This window comes from Triplophysa rosa, linkage group LG16 (assembly GCF_024868665.1).
Source record: "Triplophysa rosa linkage group LG16, Trosa_1v2, whole genome shotgun sequence".
Taxonomy (NCBI): Eukaryota; Metazoa; Chordata; class Actinopteri; order Cypriniformes; family Nemacheilidae; genus Triplophysa; species Triplophysa rosa.
In genome coordinates this window covers 4,409,387-4,433,467 of record NC_079905.1, presented here as the reverse complement: position 1 = coordinate 4,433,467, position 24,081 = coordinate 4,409,387, and the positions used below count along the sequence as shown (strand labels likewise).

Below are 24,081 nucleotides of genomic sequence, written 5' to 3'. Positions count from 1 at the left end.
TTTTCCAAAAATACCATTTATTTTCACATAAGAATCTTCACATTAACTGTTTTTTTTTTCTTTAGCAAATATTTGTATATAATCCTCTTTATATACATAATATACATTTTACACAACACATGTACAAAATAAGAATAAGAGAACGAAAAGAAGGAAAATGAAAAACAAATCGGAGTGACCTAAGGTTAGTGGTATAAAGCTGCGTCAGTCGAACGAACAACTGCTACATTGAACGCTCTGTCTTCAGTTAGAGAATCTAGTGTTTTATTCATAGTGCTTCTGCTGATTAGTGTTAGAAATGTGCCTTTCCCAAATCCTAAACCTGTCCAATTTCCCCACATTATGCTTTTCACGGTCAAATATAGATTTACATATATATAGACTGATATATATCTGCCAGGCTGAATAATCGGACACAATTTGGCAATTTCATAGGTTTTGACAAGTATCACTCTTGTTGACATTAGCCATTTACATACCTATATCAGTTTACCGCAATAACAATTTATAGCTTTTGGTCCAACTGGCATACAACTGAAATACAATTCAGTCCGCATATTAATCTTTCTTCTGCACCCGAACAATAGGTTATTTCTGGTTAGCTGTTTGTCCAAAAAACACAGGATAATTGTTCAGGTCCAATGTGAGGTTTGTGATCTGTGCTGTCCGAGCGATTGTGTGCTTTTCATCGATTGTGCTTGGCAGTTTAAATGCTGAGGATGCTGTTCTGACCCAATAATATCAGGACAGACCAATCACAGTTCTTCTGCTTAAACACACACTTAAAAGCCTGTTCACACCAAGAACAATAACTATACATACGAATCAATACAATGATAACTATATTAACCAACATAAGATAATATTACGTTTATTTTAAGCTTGCATGGCGTAGTTTTACATTTTAAATGCGGGAGCCCATTTGATTTTAATCGACTTTGATCTGCCTGTCCCAACAGGTCGTGGTATGGACTTCGCTATTATTTACATTTACGATGATTTAAAAAACGTTTTATTTATACTTAGTTATCGTCCTGGGTGTGAAAGAGCCTTGTGTGTATTTAGCCGATCAATATTATTTCCTCTTATTTTTCACTTACACATCAAAATACACATTCAACCAATCAATTAAACTCTCTCTCGTCCCATTTTCTCTCTCTCTCTCTCTCTCTCTCCCACAGTAAACATTTCTGTCGGCTATATACAGTCATTTGTTCTACAGCAAACCTAATAATTTACTAACTTTAAACAATGAATGTACAAAAACAACAGCATTGTGTCAGAGGGTTTGGTAAACAGTATTGGAGTGTGTGTCTGTGTGTTCGGTTCGGTACATACAAAACACAGTCTTGTGAATGGAGATGTCGAGAATAAACCCCACTGCACTTGTGCTACATAAATTAATACGCATCTGGACCAATGAAACACGAAAAAAGATCGCTTTGTGGTCTTTGGCTCATTCTTGGCTTGCGTCCCCTAATTATGACACAAGGGTTACAGATACAAGGGTGGTCCGTATTCGAAGACCGTCACGAATAAAATGTTTCAGTTTGTTATTTAGTCCGAATTAAAGCAAAAAGGGTGAAAAAAAGTCCTTTTGCATTAACGATCTTTCCAGAAAAATACTGACGTCTTGTTTTTTTCTTTAGAAGTGTCCAAAAGAAAGCCCACTTCATTCCAGTAAGTCCTTCCCAGTTTCCTCGTTGTAGAAAAGCTTCCTATTAGTTTCCCCCAATGGCCAGCACTGGGCTTTAAAGAGCTACCCCTGTGTTTTTATCAACACAGGACTGTCTGTCATTGTAGTTTTAAGTGTAATTTAAAGTCCAGTTGTCCGTCTCAGTGTAAGACTAACAATAATACGAGAGGGAGTAACGTTGTGAGGACGGTCCAGGATGCTATCGACATGGCAGAGTTTGTCCGTATGCTTTTTTGTACTTCTGGAAAAGCTACGATTGGATCATCTGTAACAGACCAAAAAAAAGCTATTTCAGTTTTTTGCAGTGCTAAATATATAATAACGACTTATATGGAAAGGTTTTTGAATGGTACCTAGGTGTGACGTTATCGTACCTGCTGGTAACCGATTGGACGGAGTGTGAGCTCCTCCCCGTGTGCCCGCCTTGGCTCCACCCCCTGATCCAACCCTGGCTTCTTGCGAGCCTGAATAGACAAATTAAAACACAGGTCAACCAAAATCCAACACGCATGTAGACCCGCCCATAACAGACCACCAGGGCGGCGATACTCACCATCATTGGCAACTACATCCACTCTGAGCCTCAGACAGTCCTGTCCATGGTGGTGCAGAGGTTTGGCTGCGAGGTAAAAGAAAGAGGAAGGTCATTATGATGATTAAGCGATGAATGGAGTTAAACAGATCATTAGAAACTAGGTTAGTAGTGTTAGTCGTGTAGTGGCTAATCCATTTTCCGTAGCTCACTTGAGGTTTAAGTTGTGGCCATCTGTGACCCGGTCAGAAATCTAATTCATACATAGACGTTCCATTTAAACGAGCTCATGTAGAACGTTTTTTTCTTTTCTTTCGCCAGTGTTAATTTGAAACTTTTATATTCCAATGCACATCCTCCCCGAGGAGCCGATGCGGATGCCAAAAAGACACGTAGCGGTTTCTGTTGCCAGTTTAGCTGTCCATAAACAAAGCCTGACTCCAAATGCAATGCATGTATTCATTACCGCAGTGCTAACGGACAGCTCAAACATGACTCACATGCGCAGTATTCACTGCATGGTTTGGGGGGCAATAAATCTAAAACTGGGGTTATAAGAGCGCTGGTTACATTTTTCAGATCTTGTTTCGCCCTTAAACATTTCATTCTTCGAAACAATCCACCGTAAACTTTATACACTTGCATCTACATTTATAGCTCAGGTGCAAAGATGACTTCTCAAAACCAGTACTCACAGATATAGTAGTAGCTCTCGCCCTGTCTGAATTCTTTTCCCAGAGTGAATGGAGTGAATCGCTGGAACTTTTCAGAAAACTTCTCAGGTGCGTGAGGGGCAAACGGATGGCCACATTCCCAACGCATCTGGTCGTAGGACTGGGGACGGCAGGAGTCGTAGTCTTCGCGTTCCACCATGTAGAGCACGTAGCGCTCGGCGTCTTGCGACGGTATCTCACCCAGTGGGTAGTGTGGGCATACGATGTCAAGGTAGTCGTTCAGCCGCACCTCAACCGCATAGTCGTCCCATCGGAACCTGATAAAACAAAAGAGAAGTTTAAAAAAAAAAACCTTTTTTCCCTTGATTTTGGATTCTCTTTGCCCCGCCCACCTTGAAATGTCCAAAATGATGCTTCATAAAACTTACATTAAACACAAAAAGTGATTATACAATATAGATCCGTTTTTGATTAACTGTATTTGCATCATGCCTGGTTAGAAAATGCGAACTTTTGCCTCTATATCGCCACCTCTGTTTGAAACGTGAAACTGCAGAATGCTATACTCATCTTTATGCAGGTTGAAGTCAACACATTTCCTGCAAAATTGTACCGTTTAAATGATAAGTTTTGAATACTGATTTTAGTAACTGTTAAATGCATATATGAATAAAAATATACATTTTAGCTCACAAGATCATCTACCATCACAAACAGCCAGTCGACAAAAAGCCTGAAAAGCAGAATAACTGCAGTGATCTGACAGTGACGAGCACACTTGTTCATTTGGAGAACTTTTAGAGCGTCTGACGTGAATGCCAAGCCATGCAATCACATCTTCAATTGCCCTCGCATTGATCTAAAATACTACCTCACAGACAAATCACAAAGGGACAGAGACAGGGAAGAAAAGACCACAAACACGCAGTATGAAAGGGAAGAATGGAGAGCCAGATGAGAGCGCTGATTTCTATACGCAGACAGAGACAGATGCATTAATATGGATTATTCTAAACTAAACACCGGTCCATTGATTAAACCACACGCTGTCCGTGTTCACAGAATAGGTCAGAACCAGCAAGAATGACAGAAACATTGGTGTGAATGTGTGCGTGTGTTGATATATCGCCTCGTGAGAGCAGAGTCTCAATTATGCGAAGACTTCAGCAATCTGTTGAGTTGCATCACTGGGTAATGACTTATTGACTAACCTCACATACACTTACAAAGAAACAAACAACAATATAAATCTGTTGCGTCTGACACACTCCCTTACTCATTAGAGATGAACACATGCAGTCCGACTGACAGAATCGTACACGCCCCGTCTCTACCACACTCCTCCCTTTCAGCTGACAGATATGGAAGGGGGCGATGGAGACAGTCTGCCTGTCTGCTCCTCATTGGTGTATTATCTGTTTATGTGTTGCCCACTGATAGAAGAATACCAGAGCAAGAAGGAAGGCCGTCGTTTACTTATTCATGCGTTCTCTCATCAAAAGAATCAAAATCACCTCCATTTTAGATACTTATGCTCGGTATTCTCCAAACATTCAACAGGTCTATGATCAGCTATAAAAAGTATCTTGGCTCCCAGGGCACAAATGCACAAATTTTAGGATGGTAATTAGGTTCAGTGGTGGGGGGGAATCGTGATATCAATAACCGCTAGTACCGGTATCACGATAGCATTAAACATATGATAATACTGTAAATAATTAAGTGCCAATATCTGGTTGAAAGATTATGCATCAATTTTGCCTTAAAGGGACAGTTCACCCAATAATTACAATTCTGTCATCAATGACTCACCCTCAAGTTGCTCCAAACCTGTATACATTTCTTTGTTCTGTTGGACACAAAGAAAGATATTTGGAAGAATGTTAGCAACTGACCGTTCTGTGACATCTTTGACAACCATAGTAGAATTTGTTTAAACGGTAGTCAAAAGTGCCCCAGAACGGTTTGCTTTCCTAAATCCTCCAAAATATCTTATTTTGTGTTAACAGAACGAAAAAATTTGATATGGAATTTTTATAAATTTCATATCGTTTACTTATATATCGCCATAATATAAAATCTGAAATTATGACAGCCCTAGTTCACATGCTATTCTAAAATATATTTGTCCTGTCTTGAAAGTTTGAGAGATCAAGTTTGACAAGATTCTTTCAATTTTGGAAGAAAATGTGACTGGCGCTTACTTACGCAAACCCGCTGACCTAATGCTAGGGTTTGTGGGTTGTTGTCAAGTCATTTTTTTGTTTGCCAAGGTGTTTAATTGTGTTCCCCAGTCAAAAGAGCCAACCCCCCACAACATTACAAATGAAAGTAATACATTGTCTTAAAAAGTTAAAACTCCTCAAACACGCATTTTAGTTTTCATTAACATCGTAATGGATTAGCTGACAAAATATCAGATCGTGAAACCTCTCAAGAGGTCATTTGAGAGCTTGACACATCTCTTCCCAATATCTGGAGATTTGAGCATTCCTCCAGGCCTGCTGGAGACAACAGTAGCTTTACTTCTGTGGGTGTTTCTGTGTGGCAATATCCACACGTCTGCTCAATGATCAAAGTCTGCGAGCGACTCTCTCGCTCTCATTCCTTCTCTCTCTCTCTTTCTCTTGTTTGTTGATGGAGGACCCCCTGGTTTTAGGACAGACGATATGGCTCCAGACCTCTTCTAGACTTACACACACCAGCCTTTTTAATTAGCCTGCTGCTTTCACTCACAACAAAAATCCACACACACACACACACGCACACATAAAGCCATTACACTTATCGCTACCAATTCAACCCTCACGAGGCCGAGCGCGGCAGTCCCACACTGATCCCAGAGGTGATGACTTAATTTGATGAATGAAGCACATATACTTCGGCCCCAATAACACTTTACATGTTTCACATTCTTTAACGGCTGTCACCAGATGCTTTGGTGCAGTCGTCTGGCGCACCAGCACACACACGCTCACGCACACCCCGCTAAAGCCCTGATTAAAATCTGTTTGTGGTATGGCCCCAATGTGTTCATCAAAAGGGGGTCGGGGAGGGGGGCAATTAAAACACAAAGAGTGGAATTAAAGTGGCCCCAGAGGGGGGCAATTATGCCGTCCCCCCACATCCCCCAGGGGCTGGGAGTCAGGGGAGGGGGTGGGAGAACGCAGTGGGGGATGGAATGTCTTTCAATACAGGGGTCAGCGGGTGCTCACCAGACCAGTGTCCTTTCAAAAGCTACAGTTACTTTATCAATGGCTTTATTCATACAGTAATGCCATTTTCGAAGATTTGATTCGATTCGCACAGAAATACAGGGCTACATTTCATCTTGAGCAAAAACAACCATCGAAAAAACGAAGAAATTATAGAAAGAAAATGCTTTGTTTGTGGACATTTTCATGACGATTAAGCACACGAGCATTTTTTTACATTATATTGTAAATGCCATTAGATTCTAATGTAATAAATCATTTTGTGTAAATTAAAGTAGCAAAAATAAAGGCAAATAATATGATGTACGAATATTCAACAAGTACAATATCAAATTCTCATTAAAGTAATGAGAATTTGAGTTGCAAATGTGTGTAACTGTAATTGACCATAACGCATTTTTTCGATTTTGAACTATTAATATTCATATTAAGAACAATTTCTATATTAATTGTACTTTTTACTGTCATTGTTAAGCACCAGTACACCAAGAAAAAGTTCATGTAAACACACAATACTTGGCCATAAATGTGAAAATGTAATATCACCCAGACAGATTTTGTGCGAAACCTGGCAGACGAACATGCGGCCGCTTCTGAGTCACGTCCCCATTTACCAGAATGTGTGAATAGCTAACGTTCATTAATCCTGAACTCACCGTCTGTTCTGACCGAGCTCAGCAGGTCACCCTATCAGGAGACCTAAATCAGTGCCAAATGGGCAACCAGAGGGTTAATCTATGGTCTCTTAATCTTTAGTTCAAAGTTTTTTGTTGTTGTTGTTGTTCTTTTTCACTCCCTCTGGTCTGTCTATCAATTGGTGTCCAGCCTCTCCCTCTCTGGTTTCAACACTCTATCAGTCACAGGAATGCTGAAGCCGGGGGGGTGGGGCGGCTGGGGGGTGAGAGGTTGAGGAAATGCTCGATTCAGCAGGACAAACCTTTCTTCTAGATTTCGGTAATATCTCAAGGATTTTTCCGAGACATCAATGAGATTAAATGGAGAGCAAATGTAAACCTTCGCGTATGTCTCTTGCATCTCCAGAAACAAAAAACGAAATCTTACAAATGTCTTCATTCGAGTTTTAGAACAGATCTCAACTATGTGACACACTGAGCTCAGATTGACTTATTATTAAAGATTTGAATATGATCTCAAACCTTTCTAATCAAATTCACCCAAATCCAGATTATTTGACCTCTACAATCTACATGCATTTTCTAACTTCATACTCTTCATGTATTTTAGCAATGATCTCATTTGTTTTTATATTTTCCCTCTAAGCAGTTTCATGAGAATCATCCTTAAACATGAAAGAAACACAACTGAGAGCTCCATAATATCTCCTGAGCTATGAAAGAACGATCTACAATTTTCTTCTGGCCAAACACGCACATACACGGATGCAGAAAAGTTAATACTCTTAATAAAAAATGTGCAAGTTAACATTTCTTCTCGATCTACCTGTTTCACGGGGAAAGTTTAGGGTATTTGAACACACCCACCCACACACATTCCAACAATAGGTCCACCAACATCCCTGTCATCTGATCTGTGAACGTTTGTGACGTTCACCACCTGATACTACAGTCGAAGGAAATGAACGAAACTCAGACCCGGGATCTGTTCTATCACCCATTCCAGTCGATTTAAACCCCCCCGCACACCTGCATCGACGGGCTAAAACGTCTGTGTCATTAGGGTTGAAACCTCACGCGGATCGCCTTCCCGTGCTGTTTTAATTCAGCGCTAATGCAGGCGATGCTGTTCTGGGTGACTGGTTCGGAATGCAGTGCGGCTGGATCATAGGGTGCTCTGGGATTACCCTTCCTGGGTTGCCCAGGGGCCGGGGGTCTCATTCAGCTTAGGGAGAGACTGTGAGGGAGCAGAGGGGCCCGTCGCAAGCGCTTTTATTGTTCGGAAAACAGTTGGAGCGTTACAGTGGAGTGACTCGGTTGGAAACGCAACAAAGGCTGCCGAAAGCGATAGAAAAGAAGAGACAGAACAGGAAAGAAAAGAGAAAGGTTTTAGTCTGGATTTTGTTAAACAAAACTGCTTTGTACTGTTCAGGTGTAAGAAAAATAAACACAAAAAGAAAAGGGGAAAAAATGAGAAGCATCCTTTGATACATCAGAGCAGGGCCGGTTTCACTCTTTCATCTTTTCTTCTATCCATCCGTCTCTGTCCACTCTCTCTTTCCTCCTTCAGTCCGTCTCTCGGCGCTCAATAAGCCCGTTTGATCCCCCATTCATGCAACCTGTGACCCCGCCCCCGAGATGTTTTCAACCAACTGGAGTTGGAATTTGTGGTATGTTAGTTAGTAACCTATGTTGGTGGACACCAACTCTGGCCTTTGCGGTTACCGTGGCAACCAAAATCCAACCAGTTCCCCCTTTACGGGATATATTCCACACCAGGGTTTTTCAATCTGTCATGTTTACATACATCTTATGCTCATCAATCTTCTTCCCTTCCCTTCAAATCCCAACCTTTTGACTCCATGCTTCATCGATCACGTTGAACTCCTTTCTTTCTTTCTTGTGAAGGCGCTTAAAGGGATAGTTAGCATACCCGAAAATGAAAATTCTTTCATCATTTACGTATTCTCATGTCATTTCAAACCCTGTATGACTTTCTTGCAGAACACAAAAGAAGATATTTTGAAGAAGGTTGGTGACCGAACAACATCGGACCGCATTGACTTCCATTGTATGGACACAAAACCACCAAGACATTTCTCAAAATATCTTCTTTTGTGTTCTGCAAGAAAGTCTGCAGAAGAAAGGACGTCATACAGGTTTGGAATGACCTGAGAGTACAGAAATGATGAAAGAATTTCCGTTTTTAGGTGAACTATCCCTTTAAAAGAAAAATAAAGAATTGCCATTTTAACAGTTTTAGTCGACTTAAAAAATAAAATAAAACAAGAGCAAAACAAGCAAAAACAATTAAAACGACGAAATTCTACAATTAAAAATCAAACTAGGATGTTGTCGTTAAAGGTACTTTAGAAATTGTTGGTTCAACTATTCGTCCGACCGATCAACTGTCTTACCCCTGCTTCAACGCCCCTCGTAGATAAATAAGTTAAACAAATAGTCAATCACACAGGTGAAAGCAGGGATTAAAAAGGACAGCTTGAAATAAAGTGAAAAGGTATGAAATTGGCTTCGGTAACTCCTTGTATTGTTCAGGAACAGGCTTGGCCAACCTGCAGGGGGAGTTTCCTCACACCGTCTAGTCACAGCATGCAGCAATAACATGCGTGCAACGTGTCGTGGGAATGGACCTTCGCGTCAAAATCCCTTCCATTGAAGCGCAGGACAAACAACAAAAGCGAGGAGCCAAAACCGCATGCTAGAATTGCGACTATGACAACAACATCCCGACACACACATACTACAAATACACGCATGCAGACTTAACCTTTGCTGATAATTCACTCACCATCACAACTCACTCTTATGTCTGACACAACCTTGTTTTGAAGAGGTTCTGAGTTTCTTTACAAAAACACATTGAACTGATCCAGATGCATGTATGCAGGAGAAACTCATTAAATGAGAACGTTAATCAAAGACGTCTCAAGAATGAGATGAAAGTGAGAGACATAAATTACCGTCTGAGCGAACAACAATTGTGGGGTTTCTGAAGGGGTGAACGAATTGAGTACAGATGTGTGAAGAGAAAGATAACAGCAATACTACGTCTTGATCTGTGGATTAACTCACTTTCTCAAGCCCTTTAACTTGTGAGTAATAATTCATGTGTGCGTAAAGGAGGAAGAGCGCGTCTGAGACTTGTGTAAGAAACGAGACGCTTGCATGCGCAAGTGTGTGAGAAAGGTATTGTTTATTGTACGTGCAGGATGTGCAGTTTTCCCGGGAAAACACTTGGCCAGGAAACTCACGCTTAGCAAGGAAAAGGCGGCCTTCTCATGACACACGGATAAACACGCCTCTCTCATAAAAACTAACACTAACTTGTTCATTCGGGTTTATAATCTTGATATGGTGTAAGAACAAATCAATCCCGGCCATGTAAAAATCCAATATGATTTGACAAATATCACATACTTCGCAATAAACGCAAACACTTCTGCTTTATGTAGAAAACATACAAAGCACTGAGTCTACTGGAGAAGATTATCACCGGTCAACAATCTTGGTCAGATTCAATAAACAAGACAGCAGATTAAGAGAGCAGATTGTGATTCAGAGGAAGGGAATGGAGAAATGACTAGAAATGAAGTAAGAACGGACTATAGCTGGAAAAATCGTCATCATTTCAAGGAAGATAGCTGAGGGGGACCATCTGTACTGTTCTTATTTTGTTCTTAAAATGGTCCAACCACTATCTTTTCTATGTTTGTTCTATTGTGACTAACATGTGAAACCAATGATCAACTACAAAATTGAGGTCAAATTGGATGTGTTTTTAATGCAACGTGGGAAGGTGAAAAGGAAAGAGAAGAGGGTGTGGGCTCGGTGGTCTTGCCTGCCAAAACCACAAAAAAAAAAACTGGGGCCTAGGGGGGAAAAATTCACACCTACATTTCTTTATTCCTCCTCCTTTCACAGAGGAAAAGGGAAATAAGGACAGGAACCGAATAAAGGCATTGGCATGTATGAGTGAGATAAAAGGTATAGAAGCAACGAGAGAGAAACCAGGCAGGCAAATGAATGAGGTGGGCTTGAATGGCAGGCTCCCTATCTGAAGACCACCGAGAGAGTGACAGACTACATCAAATGAATGGCACTTCATCACTTCATATACACTGTCTTTCAGTGTAACGCGCGCACACACACACACACACACACACACACACACACACACACACACACACACACACACACACACACACACACACACACACACACACACACATCAACGCGACACGGCAAGCTTTCATCACCGGTTTTAAGCTACTGCTTCTCTTTCGTAACACGCGGACAGGCGCGCACTCTGAATGGCCCTCCATCGGCGCGGTCGAACTCTGCCGATCCAAGTACTTGGTCACACTAGTCGTTTTTGTTTCGCTCGGCATATCTGCGGTGGGAGCGGCTAATTTGGCCGGGATTATAACAAAAAACACGTTAGCTGGCAAAACCTCACAAGCAAAGCTTGGAAAAAAAGAAATAGGACACTGAATGGGACATTTTGGGGTAGAGAATCGAAGAAAGAGAATAACCATGTAACAGGGACTCTTTCGCATGGGTGAAACAGTAACACATGGGTGACGCGGGACAAGCAGAGAGAAAAAAATGTGAGGAAGGTCGGAGAAATTTTGGGATTATCAGAATGGATGGGAGCAGCGTCAAATAATAAAAGGAAAGAGTTTAAGGGAACAGAGGAGAGGCTGAAATTTGACCAGTTACACGTGCGGTATCGGGCACCAGCCGAGGAAAGATATGGGAAAATCAGAGAAGAGGAGATGAGAAGCCAGAGAGAGATGAGAGAGGGAGAGAGAGAGAGAGAGAGAGAGAGAGAGAGAGAGAGAGAGAGAGAGAGAGAGAGAGAGAGAGAGAGAGAGAGAGGAGAATCTCTGCTTCATCCCTTTTATCATGTTTGTCCAAAAAATGTTTTATTCCATATTCATTTTATGTTTAAACAGGAAAAAATAAACTAAAAATTACGGTCTGTAAGAAAAACAGCTAAATAAAAGATTATACGTTATAGGTAAACAAGACCAAAAGCAACAAAGGTAGTTTAATATTATTAGATCACAACTACTGACTGGTTGTATAACAGTACTTTCATACAAAGTAAACACACAACACATTTTATCACTGTTTGCAAGAGTGTCCAGAGGACTTAAATGAGGAAGCTTGGTTAATAAATATATGAGTGAGTCAGTAAATCATACCCAAGGGATGGATTACTCTATAAACTACTCACCCGGGCACACCTTAATCGCATACACAATCTTCCAGTTGATCAACTAGCGAATGTGCAACAACAAACACACATGTGTTCCCAACAAGCAACAGCAAGCGCAACCGTAGGACGCAGCAACAAATTCAAACATGCACTTTTTACACCCTTCTAACAAATCACCCTGCATGAAAACACACACGCTGAGCTGCATCGGACCGTCGACCCTGGAGTCAGCCTTCCCCCAAGGCACATACACACCTTTACACTCTGTCAACCATGTGCATAGGAGGCAGGAATGCATAACCAACACACAATTAAATAGTCTGAAACGATTTATTGTGAATTATTCATGAACTTGGTCTTTTGATAAGAAAGAAAGAGAGAAAGAGAGAAAGAAAGAAAGAAAGAAAGAGAAAGAAAGAAAGAAAGAAAGAAAGAGAAAGAAAGAAAGAAAGAAAGAAAGAAAGAAAGAAAGAAAGAAAGAAAGAAAGAAAGAAAGAAAGAAAGAAAGAAAGAAAGAAAGAAAAAGAAAGAAAGAAAGAAAGAAAGAAAGAAAGAAGAAAGAAATTATTTTAACTGAGCCATCAGTCTGAATGTATAATTCGTACGTACGTTTTAAGGAACCGGTTGGAAAATCGGTTCACCAATTCGTTTGAGAGGCATTATTTTTATAATAAAATACATATTTGTTTACATTTGAACAAAAATCACTATTATTTAATTAAAATTAATTAAGCATTAGGTGATATTTCACCTACAGTCCAAAGAATCGCAAAGGCTTGCCAATCGATTCGACCGAATCATTCAAAAGAATCGTTTCAAATGAACATCGTTTCAGCAATCTCAGTTTTGCAATCCCAGCAGCAACGTGAGCGTTTCAGTAAACGCATTTCACTCAACATCCAACACACATTTCAACACCTCGATGACACTCGTTTCCTCGTATTTTTGCGTTCGTGATTTTCTTTAACGTAAAACCTGACACAACATACATCTGTAAAAATGTTTAAAGTATCCCGTTTATTTGAAATCATGATATGAAATCGTTGTATAAAAGTTAATTAAGTGAGTTCATGTTAAATGCATCTAAGGCAACTGTAGCAGTGGGTACGAAGTCTATTAAGTTATCGTTCTAGATATAAGATCTGTACTTTGGTATTACATCAGAAGCTCGAGCACAGGTAAACAAACACATAAGTGATGCGTAGTAGGTGGATTACGACGCAATAGAAGTAAATGGATTACGCAATCTGTTACAGGTAACGTTAGATGTAACCACACCACAAATGATGGTCGTAATGTATCCAATAACTCATAATGTAAACAAGCACTATCATCGACTCATAAAGCAAGATGCTGGGTAGAAGCAAATAAGCATTAACAGTTGGAAAAAAGGCAACAATTACTTCAACCCCAAAACGCTAATTTAAATGCCGCAATTATTATTACTGTTTATTGTTAACCAAGAAGATGACACACACTGAGGGGAAAAAGGCAAAAGTGGTTATTTACTTACTTAGGGTTGGTACTATTCCAGAAAACGGTGTGTCTTTCAGCAGAGGCGAGCAAAGCGCAGATACTCGCTCCGATGCAAAAGATCCACAACAGACCCATTTAGACCCTCTGTGAGTCAATCCAAGAAAAACACCCAGTAATAAGTAACGTGTGTCTTATTTGCCTCGTTTCCGTACAGCTGTGTAAGTAAACTGAACCGTTATTTGGGTATTTAATATTTAGTTCGCACTCAGCGCTGTAAAGAATGGCAATAAATCAACAGCTCCGCGTCTGCGATCTATCAACCAGTTCTGAATGAAACTTTCTCCTCGCGCTTTGGGTTTGTGAAAAGCCGTCCGGCTATACCACGCCTCCTACACCCCCACAGCCAATCAGCGTTCAGTATGTTTTTCCCTACAATACGGAAACTGTCGGTCGCCCTCTGCAGACAGATGGAGAGTGAGGTGGATTATCGACTGTTACTTCTTCCAAACATAATGCAGTTATGAACAACATCAATAAATAGGATGGAATTCCCTATATCCAATAAACATGATGGAATTCCAGGAATACACTGTGAGTTTTAAAAATGAACGTTTTATCGATTCGTTCACTTTGTGGCTGATTTTGGTTCATGGAAAGCGCCAGACGAACAGCATCGCAATCTGATTGGATTATGCAAGTGTGATACAGTTCGTGCAGACCTCTCTCGACACTTTGGGGTAAATGCTTTCATCTTTCCCAAATCAACAAATGTTTGTACGAAAGAACAAGTCATTAACACTTTCACACAGACTAGAAATCCTAGTTGGTTTTTGCTCAATCCCATTATTGTTTTCATTTGTCCTATCTTGTTTTACAACTGTTTACTGTTGATAGTGGTGAATCAACAACAATCAGTTGGTCAACACCCCCAAGTGATCACTGCCTTTGTTCCATAGAAGGCAAATAAAATGCATTAAAGAAATCCCTTAAAACAAAAATCAATGTCCATGCTTACTATTAATACGTTTTGCTCTAGTATCTCTGTCAATTTCAATTTAAGGGTGCTTTATTGGCATGACAAAATGTACATTCCTATTGCCAAAGCATTTGCAGCGGGGCTGCGTACAAATAGTGCAAATATGTAACAAACGAAAAGAAAGATAATTATAGTAATAAAATAAAATAAAGTGTTTATGTATGTGGTGCAACTTAAAGTGGTTTATAATATATGTAAATATATAAAAACAGAAATAGAGTATAGTTTAGTCAAGATTTACAAAATCAAAATATACATCTCTCTCTCTCTCTCTCTCTCTCTCTCTCTCTCTCTCTCTCTCTCACACACACACACACACACTGACAGTGTATTGCACAATACACACTGTCTTTTGGAAGATTTAAGTAGTGCCAGCAGGCGTTTTAGCACACTTGTCATAACAGCAGTTACTTCTGCTGAATGCTAATACATAATTCAAGCACCTCCAATGGAGAAAACCATAGCACTCATGTCTCCCCTTAATAATGAGGTGCACCCAACATCCACTCAACCCACAAAAAAACAGAAGTATATATAAAACACAGAAATCCAACTGTTTTTCATTTTATTACTTGTTAGAAATAACCAATATAATAAAATTGCTTAGATATATAATGGATTTCATCCAATTGGTGTATTGCACAACGCATACCTCTGCTTATTCCTATTTCATGTGTACAGGTATGACACATACTCCAATTTACCTTCACAGGTATGACACATACTCCATCAGGATGTTGTGATTGTGTACAACTACTGTACCGGTTCGATCCAGTTTGGTCCCGAACGGCAGGTATGTAGCATAGTCTGCAACAGCTGTAAGTCATAACAGGTACAGTAGACCAGTCAGAACAGGAACAGACATCCATTTCCCATTCACAGATGACTGTTCTTCCTTACACAACAACGATTGCACAAATCAAGCTCGTAATTAGTCCGTTTTTGTTTATTTAAACATATGTGAGAGCCTGTGTTTCCCTCAACGGTGTAAAGCAACCTTATTAGCTCTATTTGAAAACTTAGAATGCAGTCTTGACAGCAAATTAAAGCATCACAGGTGCTCTCCTGACATGTGGGCTGTTCCAAAATGAACATAATGATGCTTTCCGAAATGCCTTGTTCATCATATTTATGTTTTGTGGAACAGGCAATCCCAGAATGCACTGCACTAATTTAATGAAAGCTGAAGCTGACGAAGCAACAAAAATGTATTTTGATTATATTGTATTCTATATTGAATAGCTAAAGTAAAGCCGTTTCATATGAAGCCTATGTAGAGCATTCCAAATGGGTCACTTATCCCGTCGAGCGAGTATGCTTCTTATGTAGGTGCAGTAGACCAGCATACTAGGTTTTGGAACAAAGCCATTGTAAGCTCGTTGCGACGTGTTTATTTCTTGGGTCTTGTCCTGGTCTTGGCAGCATAAAGTTGAACATTTCTCAAAATGCTACAAGGAACCGAGTTTCCCTTTTCCTCCTTTTCTGCCGAGCACTGCTTACATTTATCTTAGATAGAAGGGACACAGCGCTGAAACAAACGCAGAGGCGGCCATACCACAAATTACACGTTCCGAGACTGACACAAATGGCACAAACATTTAGCACAGATCACATCATTTTCTCACGGTGTGTATTGCTTCCATATATGCTATTGTGTAGTATGTAGATATTCTCCTTGGTGATATATAGACAGCGAGACAACACATTTTTTTGTAACAAATAAAGAAAGGAAATATACACTAGAGAGAAAAACGGAATGTTTTGAAACCTTATTCTTGACACCGAGAGCTAGATTTCCTAGAAACAGATTCTTGAACTATAAAAGGTAGGGAATCAACGTCAACGGTGACCTTTAGCCAAGAGCAAAGTTTATTCCCTGAATGTGAAACGGTCTTTATAAGAACCTACTTGCAACCTTTTTGTAATTTATTTGACAAAGTCTGATGCAAAATTTGGCTACAAAACCCCAGCTTCACTCCTCCACACATCTCTTCCATTGACACGACATTCAAGCAAACTGAAACTTTTGCCCTTTTTACCTTCTGAGCAGCTAGATGCAGAATACGAATACAAATAGACAACAATGCAAAAGTAGTAGTTCCTCCCACGTGAAGCCAAACTTTTAGTTGTCTGTAACTCCTACTTTGAGTGGCTCTTTTCAATTTTGTCTTTCATAAGAGTCTTAGGTGTGCAGATTCTCTTGTCGGTTATCTGAAAGTGTTTATTGGGCGGACACTGTAGTATTAAATCCAAGAATGGTTGTTAGTGAGGCTAATTTAAGCCTTGCCCAGGGATGAACTCCTGTCAAACAGCATGTGACCGTAATCCGGTCAGTAAAACTATACGGAGACGTTTTTAGTCTTCCTCTTGCCACTTCACAACATAACACAATCTTTTCTTCTCACGTGCAAAAAAATGGTGGATGGCATTCTAAGGAAGATCTCAAAGTCTGTTCATTTTGTTTCCAAAACGGTTTTGACATAGCGTTACATTGCGATTGTCATTTTGGTCAAATGCAATTATGAAGAGGAAAAAATCCCAATCCCACAAATGTTTTCCATCTCTGGAAAGTAAGTCAATATTTTAGATATTTTGCTGATAAAAGCATTCGTGTAAAATGCAGAGGAAGTGGCCAGGGAAGCAGAACATTATGCAGTGGTCATTGTGGACACATAAAGAACCACAATTGTTGCATCGCACAGACAAATTAAACAGGCCAGACCACCCGGACGGATACACAAACTGTCAGCTTTCCCCGAAACAACAGCACTATGTCTAAAATTATAGCAGTTCTGCTGGGTTATACACACATATCTTGCAGAACCTGAGGCCAGATGTCAGAGATAAGTGGGTATGTTTCACACTGCATCGCTCAACATCTAGATGTTCTCATTAACCCAAACACGCGCGTCTACACACACTCCCACATCATCCATACTGTCTGTTCATCCACACAGGGCTGTCCAAAGATGCCAACACCTCGTCCTCCAATGCAGAGAAACTGTCACTGGTTTGGGAGTAGTACAGAATCAGGTCCATCACTGTGAAGCTCAGACCTTTACAGACACACATTTGATCAGTTCCTCCTGGCGCCCAAAACATGATTTACTGACAGTGGCAATTTTTGGTCAAAAAAGGTATTGTGTACTACAGTATAAAAAGTGAGTTTCAAAATCTAAAGCAAAATGTTGCTCTACTACTTCTTAATGAAGTTCAGGTGTTAAGGAGAAATAAAAAGATGACATTTATTCAAAGAAATCGGTAGCGCTTTATTTTACAGTCCTGTTTCCCATGTACATACTGTGTACTTATTATAATAACTGGGTAATAACTAGGTACTAACCCTGAACCTACCCCTAAACCTAAACTTATACCACGTAGTTACCTTATACTACCCAGTACTTTCTTAGGTAAGTACACTATAGGTACACGTACTATGACATAAAGTGCAAACAAAATATCACTTTTGAACAAAGGAATTAAGCATTTAGCCGGTTTATCAAAACAATCAATGATAAATGTCCCTTTTCACCGTTGTTTTCTATAATTTCCCTCACAACCTTATTGTTACATTACAGAAGAACTGTTCAGATACAGGGGGGATTTTGATTCAAATGTATTCAATACAAGTTTATTTCTGTAGCCATTTCTAAAAATAGAAAATAAAATTAATATCTGTTGGGTATATATATTTATATATAAAACTTAATGTCTGTGTGTGCCTTTAATACAATTATTGCTAGTATTGGTCGCACCACATGATAAGTGGTCGTTATACAGTATGTCATTGACCCATATATACTGTATACATCCACAGGCACACACAAACATTAGGCAATACGTATAGTCATAAAAATACATTATATTTTTATATTATACACAATACACGGTATTAATGCAAGTCTTTCAAAAGTTAAGCAAAAAAATACATGAACATACTTATCCTCATTATATTAGTAACACTCTCTGTTTGAATAATTATCTGTGGGTTTTAATTAGACCGTTATATTAATAGCTCCATCAAGTATGCATGTCGAAATTTTTCAATCAGCAATAATATCTATATATGTTGTTAGTTGGATTTAATCTACATTGTTATATTCATAGCTCTATTTAGTATTTGTGTCACATTTATGCAGAATGTACATTATGAGCCCCAAGCTAGAAAATGACTATTTCATGGGAGTACAAACAGGCAGCGTCCAAATGCAAGAGCGCGAGTCATTTAGAGCAGTTAGAGGTAGTTTGGGGACAGAACCGCAAACATCCACCACTAACACAGGATCTATACTGCAATTAGACGAAAGACAAATCACATCCAACAGCGCTTCCCTCAGAAAACGTAAGAATGATGTCATAATGGAATCAAGAGGCATTTTCACCCGTTCTCCTGCTGTTGGCAACATGGTTCCAATGTGTTTCTCTTGCTTATGCACGAACCCAATGCATGCTGTGTTTTATATGGTAATGAGCCTAATGCGTTTAAAGTGGCACTGATCTAATTCTGAACTGAAAAAGGAAAACTTTGATGTTGGAAATCTTGTTTGAGAGGTTAAAAAGTTTTTGAAGTTTGTATGCACGTGTACTTTAAGATCTGTAGGGAAATGTGCATCGGATCTTTTCTATATAGGAAAGAGATTGAAGGAACAAGGGAGGTTGTTTTTCTTACACGATTAAACTATGATTAAATCCGTCATTGCTGAAGCCTATGCAAATTGTCAATATTGCATCATGCACATCAACCTAAAAAAAACAAATAGACAACCCCAAACATTCCTCATAAGGAGAGGTTCTTTGCTGGACCTACGTTGTTGCAAAAATGCTTGGCTTGTCAGGTCTTGCTGGGTCAAATAAAACTTGTAAATATACACACGAGAGGTCACTCCGGTTGTTGGTTTACCGTGTGTGGTCTGCATCCATTATGGTGTGATAAACTGATGGCTGTTGCTCTGTTGGGTTCTAGTGTGTACTAATAAAAATCACTTTAATGGCCATCACCCCTCCCTTTCACCTCAGCGTCCATCCTTTCCCCATTTACTGGCACACTTCTGCATTCCGCGTGCTTCACTGCTCAAGAGAAGAAATACATTTTACTGCCTTCATCCATCATTCTTCCGGTCAACCCCTCCATCTGGCACACTTCCACTGATTAGAAAATGAACTGTACCGTCCTCCCCTCCATCCTTCCTCTCCTGCCGTTATATCACACCGCATTAACTTCTGATTAAAATTTAGAACAAGAACGAAAGAAGAGCGGGGGCATGGGCACTTCATGAAGAACTGTTGAAAAAGTGTCGATTCGTTTAAATTTGAATGAACATCTCGGCGAAGGATGACAGAACGCTCGATACTCTAATATTTCCTAATACCTTAAAAAATAAATAATGCAGGATGTCATTCTAATGTCGTTTGCTGATGTAATGTCATTCATTTATGAAACGGGAAGTTGATCAAGACAAACTCTGGATTTGTCAAGTCTGCAAGTTTGAAGGTTAAATAGGCCTTACAGACCAAAAATCTGTGTAATTCATTATCTTAAAACGAAAATGTTAAAATCAATTTACAACCACACTTTCACTTTAAGACACTTCCTCGACAGAACAAATCAAGCGAAAGCAGAAGGGACAGATAACCAAACCTCTCGTTTACTCACATTTCTTTACTCGTTCCTTCTGTCTTATTACTTAAGAGGAAGTTTTGCATTTTATTGCTCCCCTCCTTCAGTCCAAAGTGGCACACTTTCACAATTACCTTCTTTGTCTGCTTTTTCAGTTTAATCATCTTTTAAGAAAGCAAAAGAGAGATTTATTGCTTCACTTCCCTCTTGACACTTTAAAACTGCGCTTACGATCATGTTTTACAGTAGCGTTTATCTTTCCATCTCTCATCATCCTTCTATTGGTCTTTAACTCGCTCTCCTGCTGTCAGTAATGATACCGATATAAAAAATAATACAATTTGGCCAGATATATCCTTTCGAAAACCAGCCGAATCCAGCTCATCCTTACATTTCAAAGGCTGGTACGTGAAGTCCATCTATACTGGGGAATGAATCCCATCACAATCATTACATTCCCCTAGTAGCGTTTGTCACTGTGACACCCATTGAAATGACCTTATAAAGAAAGGCACATTCTATTTTCCACCTTCAACACATCACTTAAAAGTTGGAGATCAATTTTACAGCTTCCTTCTTCCATCTGTCCTTTTGACTCATCCACTATTTTTAAAGAGGCAGAAAATCCATTTTAAAGGTCTTTCCCGAAATGACGCCCCTTTCACAGAGGGTAGAGAATCAATTTAAAAAGCCCACCTCTCCTCCGGCCGCGACACACGTCAAACTTCTCCGATGTGTTCTTTTTGACTTAAACTCCGCGAAGCCTTCTCAGATGAGAAACAATAGGCACAAGCCAGCATCAGTTACTATTGTTTTACCTCTTCACTTCAAGAGATCCATAAAATCCTCTCAATGGTTATTCACAGGCACACACGCCCACCAACCACAGCAATCTGGTCTCATACAATACAGACACTAAACCGCATGCAGCATTACCATACAGGTGCTCCTCTCCTCTGTAAGACACACTTCTCTTCTGATCTGTTTACAATTGTGTGTGTGTAAAGGAGAACTGGGGTCATTGTTTTAGAAAGATGAGGTTTTGGAGACAATTGAACACCCTTTGCTTTTGGTATTGTGCAGCACCTGTTACACCATTGTGATGGCAGGTTTGCTGTTCCTCTTAAATCCTTTCTCCATTTCAAACATGCTCTCACTTAGCAACCATATAACTGCTTAGCAACACCCAGGCAACCACCTAAATCATCCTAACATCTTAGCTACACTAAGCACCCAGTTTCCATTTTTCTATATAAAATATAACCTCAATAACTTTCGCAAGGGCTGGATTCAATATTTCCACATTATATGTTAATATTGCAAGGCATCTTTTTTTTACTCAAGTGCCTTAAAGCGATGTCGGCTGTACAAGTTTTATGAGACATACAAAGTTACACTTTAATTATCACGGTGAGAACCAATGTACAGATCCCATCCCTTCATCTTTATATCTGGCCTGGAGGAACTCAAGTCTAGATGCGTCAACATACAGTTTAGATTTCACCTTCAAATATGGAATTGTCATGTAATACAGTATAGGCAGGTTTTGACATATGACCAGAATATGAACCTTATATCTTCACACATATTGTCAAAAATGAGAAAAACTTCAAACATTAAATTTCGAAGAAGTTTCATCTTTCAAGATTTCAAGTAGGTCAGACGTGGCTGTAATTGACAGAGCGTTGGAAGATTTTCTTCTGGCTTCAGTTTTAGTGCATGAACATGGTAGCCTCAAAATGTTTGGAACGATGAGGAAAGAGATTGTGTGTTTGTGTGGCAAAGTTTTTGAGATGGAGGCAGATTCTCAAAGACCACAACCCCTAAACATATCTGCAGGCCAGATGCTAACCGCTCCATCTCTCTCTCTCTCTCTCTCATTAACGTTATAATACTCCCACAATCTGTATATGCACACAAATCTGTGAAACTCCGTGGACGACGGTGTAGCTCTACATCTGTACATCTGTTTGAATGATTGCTATTTCTCCCCCATGCGTACAGCTCTGCTTTATTGTAATGTTGGTCAGAATATATGATTAAGTGTGCGGTTTGAGTGTGTGCGTGAGGAAACCATACGGTCACTATCTCATTAGTGTTGTGCTGTGTGTCCTCAACCCTGTTCTGCGTTAAGATGTCATTGGTTTGGAAGGAAAATTCTCAAAGCAGCCCTCGCCCCAATGTATTGTGTGTGTGCGCATATAAGTGAATTTACGGGCCTATACCACCCACACGCAATACAGTGCAATACAAATTTCTTTCGACTGGGGAACCGAGAACGTTTGAGAGTTTAGTAAAGATGGAAGAATAAGAGAGGGGGTGAGATGAGCTATATTTTGAGGCTGACTGAACTATACATAAAATGAAATGGAATGGAATGAAATGTATTCTTTCGTTAGCTAAGGCATTACGTTTGTTAGGCCTAAACAATACTGACCTGCTAGACACAAAGCAAGTTGCTCAAAAATAACATACGCCTACAACATACATATGTATGCATACACACACATAAATACTGCTGCGTCTGAGGGAACTTTCCCGCGACTCACTATTTTGGCTTTCCTGCCCTATGTTCTCGTAGAAATCTCAGCGGACGTGTGCATTTAAAATAGAACCCATGGAGTCGGTCAGCAGGCGAGCAACCGCACGACAAACTCCGAGACCTTGTGTTTCACCCTCATGACACTGTTTACTACTCTACTGTACCTGTACTGTATCCTCATACTTCATAAGAGTTCTGCACTTCTGTCACATCCTCAGGGTACAGAACAGGGAAATCCAACACTAGTGTTTATTCCAATATTATTCCAAGTGCAGTGCAGAACAATAACTGTACTGTATCTGAACTCTTTAACCCTATAAATCACATAGCATCAACAACATAACCTATAGGTTTGTTTTACCCAATAGATGCTCTTTTATAGTTTAGGAGAGCATCAACTTGGTGTCAGATGTTTCTCTAAAAATGCATTAGGAGAAATACAAATTTAGTAGATTTGGACATTTTGTGAATAAAATATGAGTTGTATTTGCCCATGCAAAGCCTTCGGGGGTTGCTATGGTTGATAATTGTTCGATCATTTGGTCTTTTTAACATACATATAAAAATATCAGACTTTTTTGTAGACTCCTCATGGCAAATGTGGGTTGTTACTTTAAAAATCACAGGTTGTTACTTTAAAATCTCATCTCCACGGTTTTTAAAGTTTACTAAAGCTATATTAAAACATTTCTGTAAATTAAAATCAAATAAAACAAGTGAATATTAATTGAAAAACTTAAACTTAACAAATAGAAAGTAAGTTAAGGCACTAGACTATTAACTGGAAAACACTAAACTAAAACTGAAATACAAGCAAATTAAACTCATATGGCAAAATAAAAAAATAGAGAAATAAATAATAAAATGACAAAAGTACATAAAAATTCTAAAAAACAAACTTAAATTAACATGAAAAATAAAAATATAAACTAATCAAAAATGTTTACCAAATTACACTAAAACTCATCTGAACTCCTTTCCACAGGAGAAAAATCTGCCAAGCAGAAATAAGCAAAAGTCTCTATTTGCTCTCCATCAAACACATGTTGGGTTTCCATGTTTTATGGGGTAAAAACATAATGACTTTTATACTGTTCAAACTGTATATTCTATCCCCTAACCCTCCTAATAATGGATTGTGAAGTTTTTAAACTTTGGGCATTATTAATAAAACGACTCTGACAAAGTGTCAGACCACTCACAACGAGTTCCAAATAACGCCCACCTACCGGGAGAAATTCTACCTCAGAGCAGAACCGAGCAAGTTTGGCCTTGTGACATGATAACTGCAGTAAGGAATGAAGGTGAGACATCTGATTCCAGATCAGGCCTTTGGGACCGCCTTAGGGTCAGTTCTAGTCAAGCTGAACAGACTCATGGGTTTTCAGTGGGGGTTTGAGGTCTCACTCTCACCTT

General features: G+C 39.5%; 1 protein-coding gene and 1 long non-coding RNA gene across 3 annotated transcripts in view; one reads left to right on the top strand and one right to left on the bottom strand.

Moving 5' to 3' along the window:
* efna1a (ephrin-A1a) lies at positions 1–13,813 on the bottom strand. 2 transcript variants are annotated; one of them, XM_057355252.1, is made up of 5 exons: positions 13,508–13,813; positions 2,924–3,219; positions 2,250–2,315; positions 2,050–2,160; positions 1–1,961 (listed from the first exon to the last, which is right to left on the bottom strand). In XM_057355252.1, exons 1-5 carry the CDS (start codon positions 13,603–13,605, stop codon positions 1,837–1,839), a joined length of 696 nt encoding a protein of 231 aa, XP_057211235.1. In that variant the 5' UTR covers positions 13,606–13,813; the 3' UTR covers positions 1–1,836. The 2 variants fall into 2 exon arrangements, with proteins under 2 accessions (XP_057211235.1, XP_057211237.1); XM_057355254.1 differs by having other exon boundaries at positions 2,071–2,160; positions 13,508–13,812.
* A 1,404-nt stretch (positions 13,814–15,217) lies between these two features.
* LOC130566814 (uncharacterized) overlaps positions 15,218–24,081 on the top strand; it is a 77,241-nt gene continuing 68,377 nt past the window's right edge. Inside the window, exon 1 of the long non-coding RNA XR_008964534.1 lies at positions 15,218–15,299. This is a non-coding gene — a long non-coding RNA (uncharacterized LOC130566814). The remainder of the gene's footprint in view (positions 15,300–24,081) is intronic.

Excerpts from the sequence above, each read along its gene's own strand:
- efna1a (XM_057355252.1), bottom strand. The coding sequence starts at position 13,605 with ATGGGTCTGTTGTGGATCTTTTGCATCGGAGCGAGTATCTGCGCTTTG. Across the intron at positions 3,220-13,507 it reads TGGAATAGTACCAACCCTAA|GTTCCGATGGGACGACTATG; the intron begins GTAAGTAAATAA and ends TTGTTTTATCAG. Across the intron at positions 2,161-2,249 it reads GGATGTAGTTGCCAATGATG|GCTCGCAAGAAGCCAGGGTT; the intron begins GTGAGTATCGCC and ends TTGTCTATTCAG.